At 52.1% G+C, this 9,337-nt stretch overlaps 1 protein-coding gene across 1 annotated transcript; it reads right to left on the reverse strand.

The window, feature by feature from the left end:
• Nucleotides 1-4,908: 4,908 nt before the first annotated feature.
• Nucleotides 4,909-8,420, reverse strand: LINGO4 (leucine rich repeat and Ig domain containing 4). The gene has a single exon (XM_086392720.1). It carries the CDS (start codon nucleotides 8,303-8,305, stop codon nucleotides 6,356-6,358), a length of 1,950 nt encoding a protein of 649 aa, XP_086248846.1. The 5' UTR covers nucleotides 8,306-8,420; the 3' UTR covers nucleotides 4,909-6,355.
• Between the last annotated feature and the right edge of the window lie 917 nt (nucleotides 8,421-9,337).

Genomic DNA, 9,337 nt, shown 5'->3' on the forward strand with positions numbered 1-9,337 from the left:
TTCTAAAGAGTCCATTTTATTTCCTTGAAGAGTATTCTGAACAAGGTGTAGGTGGCAGCAGGTAAAACTAGTTAAAGTGTGGGTGGCCCAGAATTCAGTGGGCAGCTGTTTCTACTCCACAAGGCAAAGCAGGGAAGTAGACTGTAGCTAGAGGGCTGGACAGGGAGGGGTTCTCTATACAGTAGTTCCAGAGCCTGCTGCTTACAGAGTTCCCTTCTTGGACAACATGCAAACCATTCAAATGATGCTCTCTCTGAGGTTTTGGAAAACAACACAGTGGCTCTGCCCATTGTAGGATTCGCCCCATCACTCAAAGGTCTTCACCAGAAACCAGCAACTGGGAGCGTGGGTCTTAGTATCAGAAATTATGCTGGTGCTACTCTTCTGTCTTTAGGTTAGATTAATGAGTTGTGGCAGGCGTCCTAGGAGAGAGACACTCTCCTCAGCCTCTTTGGCCACCGCCATCCAGCTCGAAGTCTTCCTCCTTAATCCCCCTTTACAAAGCAGTTTGGAGGAAGAGGATTCAGGAGTTCCTTATCTCACACACCCTCCAGCCTGCATCACCACCACACTGACTTCTTAGAGCAAAAGTCCTACCCAAAGCCTCCTGCATCTCGCTGAGAGATGGATGCTGCGGGGAGAATGGTGGCAGGGAGGGGAGCAGAGCAGCTGGAGGCAACAGTATGTTTTCTTATAGGATCTGTCCTATCACTTGCTCTTATGCAATTAGCTACTTCACACCGTAGCCCTTCCTAGCCTTTTCTCTTTGCCTCTAATGGACCTGGAGAGCGCAGGCAGCCTAAGCCTTCACCTTTCTCCCTGCCACCCGAGGCTTCTCCCAGCAGAGGTTCTATAAGCATTTTTGTCCATTGTGTGTACTGAGTATTCTCACAGGGGCCTGTAACTCTCAAAGTTAAGGATCATTGCCTTGCAGCATGCTCTTCCTTTGAATCAGGGAAACAGCCCAGCAAAGGACGTAGGGAAATTAGAGTATCTCAGGAACCAAAATAGGGAGTGTGGAAGTGCTGCCAGAATGTCTTTGGATCCAAACTTCTCTCAGCTTAGATGAGATCATGTCTGAAATGAAAGAGAGGAGGGGTAGAGAGAGGATTGGGCAGGATGATCTCAGGAAGGTTCTCTCAAGCAGGAGTAGGCAGGTGAGTAGAGCTGAATTTTTCTCGAGAGTAATGCAGTTCACCAATCATCCCACCATACTGGAAATTCCTGAGCCGGTGCTCTATAACCTAAGAGGTTGTTGAGGTTAGAACTCTGAAAAGCACCTGTGAAATCTGAAGCCTCCATTTTTAATCACAAGAGGTGTTGCTGGCATCCAGGCATTTCATCTGATTTCTGGGATTTCTGCTGCTTTCTGCTGGTCCTTGGAGCAGAGGCAAGGACATTGGGAGAGGAGACGGAGAAAAAAAGATTAAAAACCAACAACTGATCCTCTGCTTCCTGAATCAGGTGCATTAGAGTTACTGAAAGGTGAGGATCAACAACTGACCCCAGTTTTCCTTAAGAGTTGGTCAGAGTAGGTGGGGCGGAGGATGTCCCCTGGATTTTACCTTTCTCACAGGTCAGTTCCTGCAGCCGAGAGACCCTGGGGAAGTGGGTAATGAGAGCAGACAGTGACTGGAGCTGTACGACAATGGCATGGAAAGCCTTTGGCTTTTGAATCAGACAGCCCTAAGTTCAGAAGCAGCTCCCTTACTAATTAGCTCTGTGTACTCCAGCATGTTACTTAATCTACCTGACCTTTAGTTCCATCAGCCAAGATTCCCTATTTTATAGGGTTGTGGATTAAATTAGAAATCCTACATATAACCACTGACATAAAATAAGTGTTATTTCTTTTCTATCTCCACGGCTGTCGCCCCAGGTGAGGGCTGGCACTGGATTGCCTGTGATGTGGACCATAACATTCCTGCACATACACACATACCACCTGCCCATGTCTTTGGTTGTCGTCACACACTTGGCCACACACAGACACATACCACTACCATCCCCCCCACCCCCGCCCCAACTAAAGCAGCCTTTCCAGACAGGTGAGGTAAGCAGTTGGCTTACTGATGATGGTACCAACTGTGGTACAAGTGCTCATCCCAGTAACCTTGTTACAGTAATTAGTGTCACTCATTGAAGGTGTTCTGGAAAGGCGTTTCAGAGCCCCACAGGCATTTCCTCTAGGTTGAATGTGTTTTGGGGGGGATACTTTTCTTACCTGTGCTGGAGAGGCCCTAGTCTACACCTAGAGTATAACATCTGGAGCTATGCTGTCTAATATAGTAGCCACTGGCTACATGTAGCTATCGAACACTTGAAAGATAGCTGGTGTGACTCAGGAGTGGGATTTAAAATTGATTTCATTTCAGTTGATTTAAGTGTTAAAACCAATATTTAGCTATGGAAAACTACAGCGAGCTACATGTGGGATCTTAGTTCCCTAACCAGGGATTGGAACCATGCACCCCTACGGTGGATGCACGGAGTCTTAACCACTGGACTACCAGGGAAGTCCCTAGAAAACTTTTAATATAGTTGGAACAACTTGGATGTATGAGTTGATTTTTGAAACCTAAATACAGATCAGATATTGCTGGTGAAAATTTAGTTACTAAATTGGAATGTGCCGTAAGTGTTAAGGATATACTAAGTTTCAAAGGCCTAGTATGAAAAAATAATGTGAAATATTTTATCACTCATTTTTATATTGATAACATGTTGAAATGATCAGAGATTGGGTACACTGGGTTAAATAAACTACAGTCTTAAAATTAATTGTATCTGTTGCTTTTTTTTTTTTTCAATGTGATACCAGAAAATTTGAAATCACTTAAGTGACTCGTGGGATTTCCCTGGTAGCTGAACTGATAAAGAATCCACCTGCAATGTGGGAGACATGGGTTTGATCCCTGGGTTGGGAAGATCCCCTGGAGGAGGGCATGGCAACCCACTCCAGTATTCTTGTCTGGAGAATCCCCATGGACATAGCAGCCTGGGGGACTACAGTCTCTGGGGTTGAAAAGAGTTGGACACGACTGAGTGACTAAGCGCAGCACCCCGCAACCCCGCAAGTGACTTGCAGCCTGTCTCTCCTGGGCTGCTCTGGAGGCTGTGGGGCGCAGGCAGCAGCAGCTCCTGATCTAGATACACGTCATCTGTTCCCCACTGCCTCAGGGAGGGGGTGCTTCCCAGAGGAGATTTCTCTGAACTGCAGTGCTGCTTCTGCCCTTTTCTGCATTGCAATGTGCACAGTTGAAACGAGAACTTCTGGCACCTGTCGGCCAAGTCCCAGTCTAACAAGCAGCTGGTGGAAGAGGGGCGTGCCCCAGGGGAACCTTTCTGATGTCTGGAGAGGAGAGGTTGCTGCAAGGCTAAGAGAACTGTCTGTGCATGGTGGGGGGCAGGGTTGGAGGCTCCAGGGTACTCAAGATTGCCTGATTCCCCAGCCTCACTCTCCAAACTGCTGGGTTTCACATTCACCTCTGCGTCCTCTCCACCCCACCCCCACATTCCCACCTCTGCCCAGCTGAAGAGTTTGCCTACTGGTGAAGTCTGGCTACCTCCATATGGCGTCAGCTTCTCTCACCTGTCAGGGATAGTTTGGGCTGGGAGTCTTCTAATGACTAGAGTCTCCCCAGAGCAAGGACTATGACTGCAGGAATGGCTCAGAAGATGATGATGCTTGCAGATTGTTGGGTGAGGGATGGGTGGGGGCCCAGAAGATGGAGGGGAATTGAGGATGCTGTGCAGATGCTGCTGCAGAGAGAGAGAGAGGGAGGGAGAAAGAGAGGTTCCCGGGACCTCGTGACTCTCCACTTCTCGGTCCCTCCTCCCAGCTCCTTTCCTCTCCTTTCACTCCTCCCCTTCCTATGATGCTGAGACTGCTTCTACCTCTCTTGAGCTCTCAGCATCTCCACTTTTTCTGGCACTGCTTTGCCCTGTCTTTGAAGCACACTCAGAGGCAGTCAGCATCTTCTCCTCCTACTCCACCTCAGCATTTGGGGTCTCCATGAGGACAGCGGAAAGGCATGTAGTTCCTGCTGCTCCTTCTTCCCTCCACTTTGCACTAGAGCTCACAGTGCCCCTCCCACCTTGCTCCTCCAAACCTAGTCCTGTTGTGTTCTGGGTCTCTCTCCTTTGACAGCTGCAGATTCTCTTTTTGTTACCATTTTGTGGAGGTTCTCTTGCTTTCCACTAAGGGCACTAGGGATCTGCACAACAGTAACGGTTGGGAGATTCCAACCAGAATGAGAAAGAAAGGGGAGGAGCTGGGTGTCCTGGGTTGGAATTTCTGCAGAGGGATCCTTTGGAAGGCAGAAACTCTCTCCTCCAACTCTGGAGATGGAGCACACAGAGGAAAGGGCTGACATGGAAATGGGTTGCGGGTGCTGATCTTTTCAGGCATGGTGGGCAACCTTTTGCATAAACCTTTGGCTGTCAGGCTCGTTAGATTCAGGCAAGGTCATTGTTACAGGCTTAATAAGCAGGCAGAAGGGTAGGAAGCGGGATTCTGACAGAAAGAAGAGGTGGAACAGACTGAAGTAAAGAAAACTCGAGCGATCACATTTAGTTGTGGCTGCCACTATCATAGCCTTTTGATAGCAGGTTTAATGATATGGCAGGGGTGGGGAGCTCATGCAGACCCAGTGCCAGTGTGTAGTCTGTCCCCATCCCCAGTCCCCAGTCCCCCGTCACATCCTCTTCTCTTTAGCTTGGGGTCACTGGCCCTAGTTCCTTGTGCCTAGAGAGGGGATAGAGCAGCAAGAGGGAGAGAGAGACACCACCACCTGGATAAGGAGCAGACTCCAAGAAGCAGTTGCACTTTCCAGCCCCACCCATGAAGTAGCCTTATCACTGCGGTTTGGCAATTGGTGTTGGTTATTCAAAAAAGCAAGAGAGTTCCAGAAATCATCTATTTCTGCTTTATTGACTATGCCAAAGCCTTTGACTGTGTGGATCACAATAAACTAAGGAAAATTCTGAAAGAGATGGGAATAACAGACCACCTGATGTGCCTCTTGAGAAACCTATATGCAGGTCAGGAAGCAACAGTTAGAACTGGACATGGAACAACAGACTGGTTCCAAATCGGAAAAGGAGTATGTCAAGGCTGCATATTGTCACCCTGCTTATTTAACTTCTATGCAGAGTACATCATGAGAAACGTTGGGCTGGAAGAAGCACAAGCTGGAATCAAGATTGCCGGGAGAAACATCAATAACCTCAGATATGCAGATGACACCACCCTTATGGCAGAAAGTGAAGAGGAACTTGATGAAAGTGAAAGAGGAGAGTGAAAAAGTTGGCTTACAGCTCAACATTCAGAAAATGAAGATCATGGTGTCTGGTCCCATCACTTCATGGCAAATAGATGGGGAAACAGTGGAAACAGTGGCAGACTATTTTTTGGGGCTCCCAAATCAGTGCAGTTGGTGACTGCAGCCATGAAATTAAAAGACGCTTACTCCTTGGAAGAAAAGTTATGACCAATCTAGATAGCATATTGAAAAGCAGAGACATTACTTTGCCAACAAAGGTCCGTCTAGTCAAGGCTATGGTTTTTCCAGTGGTCATGTATGGATGTGAGTTGGACTGTGAAGAAAGCTAAGTGCCGAAGAATTGATGCTTTTGAACTGTGGTGTTGGAGAAGACTCTTGAGAGTCCCTTGGACTGCAAGGAGATCCAACCAGTCCATTCTGAAGGAGATTGGCCCTGGGTGTTCTTTGGAAGGAATGATGCTAAAGCTGAAACTCCAGTACTTTGGCCACCTCATGCGAAGAGTTGACTCATTGGAAAAGACTCTGATGCTGGGAGGGATTGAGGGCAGGAGGAAAAGGGGATGACAGAGGATGAGATGGCTGGCTGGTATCACCGACTCGATGGATGTGAGTTTGAGTGAACTCCGGGAGTTGGTGACGGACAGGGAGGCCTGGAGTGCTGCGATTCATGGGGTCGCAAAGAGTCGGACATGACTGAGCGACTGAACTGAACTGATCTGATTCAGGGTATGTGTAAGTGTGTGTGAAGGAAGTCTGGAGTTTAGACTAGCAGACTGGAGGGTTATAGTTCCTGCTTTGTATGTGGTGTGCAGGGAGGGCTGGGCTGGAAACGGATCTACACCTTCCGTTTCCTGGGACTCTCAGGGAAGAGATGACAATGCTATCCTTAAACTGCAAAAACTTGAGGAGGCAGGCTATGAGGAGGCGGCATCTGCTGCTGGCGTGGTGTGGGCAGAAGGTGGGGAAGATCTGGGCTGTTTGGGATGAATGTCCAGTCCAAGCAGCCTTGGTTCTCTCCCACTGTGGTATCTGAAGCTGGCCTAGATGAGGCCCCGCTGTGGAAGGAAAGGTCAGAAGAGCTTGGCAGTGACCCGGTTACCCCCAGAGTTCTTATCCCCAGAGGTCCGAGGTGCCACAAAGTCGAAGGTCACGTGATGTTTGACCCGGCCTTTGCCTTTGCTCCAGAGGGCGATGAGGCCAAAACAGAGGGTCACCGAGGTGAGGAAGGGGAGGAAGCCAACCGCCAGCACCATAGCTATACCTCTGCTGTCCAAGAAGAAAGGCCCTGGGATCCCTGGGGAGGTGCTGTTGGGGTCAGAGAGAGTGCCATTCGGTGGTTCAACTTGGATCACTTCCAGCCAGGTCCTCAGGGAGTCATTCCCCGCCACGTTGCTGACCACACAGACATAGGCCCCTCTGTCCCGGAGTTGCACAGAGCGGATCTCCAGCGTCCCATCCTGAAGGACCCTCACTCTCCCAGCCCTCCCCAGCCGAACCCCCTGAGGCCTCATCCAGGAGACAGTGGGGGCTGGGTCCCCATCTCCAGAGCAGGAGAAAACGGCGTGCCCCCCTTCCTCGGCCATGACCCAGCGCGGCCCGGATTTTCGGATCAGGGCTGGTCGGCAGGTGAAGTGCCCGGGAGGTAGGATGTCTGCAAACTCCCTCAGGCTCTTCCCCTGGACGTGCTGGGGGCCAGCACAGGCAGGTGGGGTAGAGCCAAAGTCCAGGCGGCGGCGGAGCCGGAGCAGCCAGAGGAGGCGGCAGTCGCAGGTCAGGGGGTTACCTGACAGCCTCAGGGTGACCAGTTTGTCTGGAGAAGGGAAGGCTGTTTCCTCCAGTGTCTGAAGGGCGTTGTCTGCCACATCTAGGAGGTGGAAGGCCGTCAAGCCATGGAAGGCGTGGGCCGCGATGGAGGTGAGGCAGGCACCTGACAGTCGGAGCTCCTGGAGCCGCACCAGGGAACTGAGCCTGCGGGCTGGGATGGCTGAGATGGGGTTCCGAGAAAGATCCAAGGCCCTGAGGAAGCTCAGGTGGTGCAGTGCTTGGAAGGGCACCGAGCTCAGGTTGCAGTGGGTGATGGCCAGGCTGCTGAGATTGAGCCCGCCCAGGCTCCCTGGCTCCAGAGCCTCCAGAGCTGGCCAGTGGTGGATCTCCAGCTCCCTTAGCTGCCCCAGCCCCCGTAGCGCCCCCGCTGGCAGCCTCCCGATGTCCAGTTCTCGGAGCTTCAGGGCCCCCAGTGCTGGGAGGCGGGCCAGGGCCGGGCCAGGCACGGTGCTGAGGTTGCAGCGCTCCAGGGTGAGGGTGCTCAGTTTGGCCAGCCCGGCAAAGGCTCCCGGAGCCACAAACACCAGGTGGTTGTCCCCAACCTCCAGCTGCTGGAGGCTGCCTAACTCCCTGAAAGCGCCGTCAAGGAAGAGGACGATCTGGTTGAGGCGAAGGTCCAGCAGTGTGAGGGCAGACAGGCCCGCAAAGACCCCGGGCCCCATGATTCGCAGCCGGTTGCCCTGCAGCCTCAGGGTGAGCAGGCTGCGCAGGCCGTGGAAGGCCCCTGGTTCCAGGGTGGACAGCTGGTTGTAGCTCAGGTCCAGTTCCCGGAGCTGGCCCAGGCGGGAGAGCATTCCCTGCTGAAGCCCCCACAGGCGGTTCCCACTCAGGTCCAGGAGCTCAGTGTCTAGTGGGAGTCCCCCCGGGACAGCCTCCAGTCGCCGGTGGGCGCAAAGCACTGCCTGGGGTTGGGAGGTGCAGTCACACACAGCAGGGCAGTTGCCGCTGCTCCCCAAAGCCGGCAGGAGGAGCAGGAAAAAGACGGGGGGCCATGGGGGCCAGGCTTGCTTTGGAGCTGTGGCCACAGCCATGCCCTCTTTGTTCCTGGAACAGAGGATGACATGGCCCTTTTTGGAAAGTGGCTCAGATGATGGGTACCATGAATTTCCCTGAGCCTCTGTAGAGGAGAGGGATTGAGCTACCTGTCTCAGCGTGGCCGGGTAGTGTGCAGACACAGGAGAGAGTCTGGCGTACATCCCCTGGAGCCTCCTCTTTGGGGATTCTCTGCTCCCCTCCACCACCCCTGGGTAACAGGCTGAGTGCTTACTAGCTCATGGAACCCTAGTCCAGTGGGGAAGGTTTTACGGAAACATGACAGGAAGCAGCAGGGAAGTAACTTTTGAGTTTCCCTCTATCTCAGAGATCCAGAAATACCAGGTCCCTTCTTCTGAGAGCTGCTCTCCTAGTCTCTGCCCTGACCCTCTCTGCCCACCCTTCTCTCATTTATCTGCCACAGCTTTGTCTTAGGCTTACGGGGGTCATATCCCTGGATCCTGATCGGAGAGAGGCCTCACCTTGACTTAAGTCATCCAAGCCTGGGAAGCATGTGCGCATCAATTTGGCCCCCCAGGCTCCACTCACGGCCTCTCTGCCTTCCTCCAGCCTGGCCCAGGGCCCGAGGCCCCAGACTAACACAAGGCAATCACCCCAGAACGCCTTATGGATGACAGCCAATCTACACATTAAATGTGGCAGAGGATACAGGGCACACGTGAATCCCTCACCAGAGCCCCAAGGGCAGCCCACCTCCTCTGTAGATGATGTTGGGGTGTAAGGGACTCAAGAGAGGCCGAGCATTGTTTGCTTGGTCCTCAGACTTAGGCTTCTCTCATGCCCCTCCATGGTGTTTTGATTCAAACCCCGTGTGGGAGTCTGAGAGAGATCTCTTGTTGCCTTTGGCCTCTGCTGCCTGAGAAATGCACAAGAGACACATTGGGAGCCAGGGAGGCATAGATGAGTGAGGAGGGACAGTGTCTGACCACATACTGTGGTGGGACTGAGCAGGCCCTTGGCTGGCATAGGATATCTTGGCACAGGCTGTGTGCCCAGTCTGTCAACTTAAAGTAAGTTTCTGGGTGCCAGGTGCCTGGGAAAAATTAGGATGATGGTGACTGTGATGACCACTGGAGGCTGAGTGAGGCGACAGAGGAGAAAAGATGCCATGGACCCACCCTGTTCAAAGACCACTGGGACCCCAAGAGAGGGGAAGTACTGGAATTGGCAAGGGA

This window comes from Bos grunniens, chromosome 3 (assembly GCF_055505025.1).
Source record: "Bos grunniens cultivar Pamir isolate PY7600 chromosome 3, Bosgru_T2T1.0, whole genome shotgun sequence".
Lineage (NCBI taxonomy): Eukaryota > Metazoa > Chordata > Mammalia > Artiodactyla > Bovidae > Bos > Bos grunniens.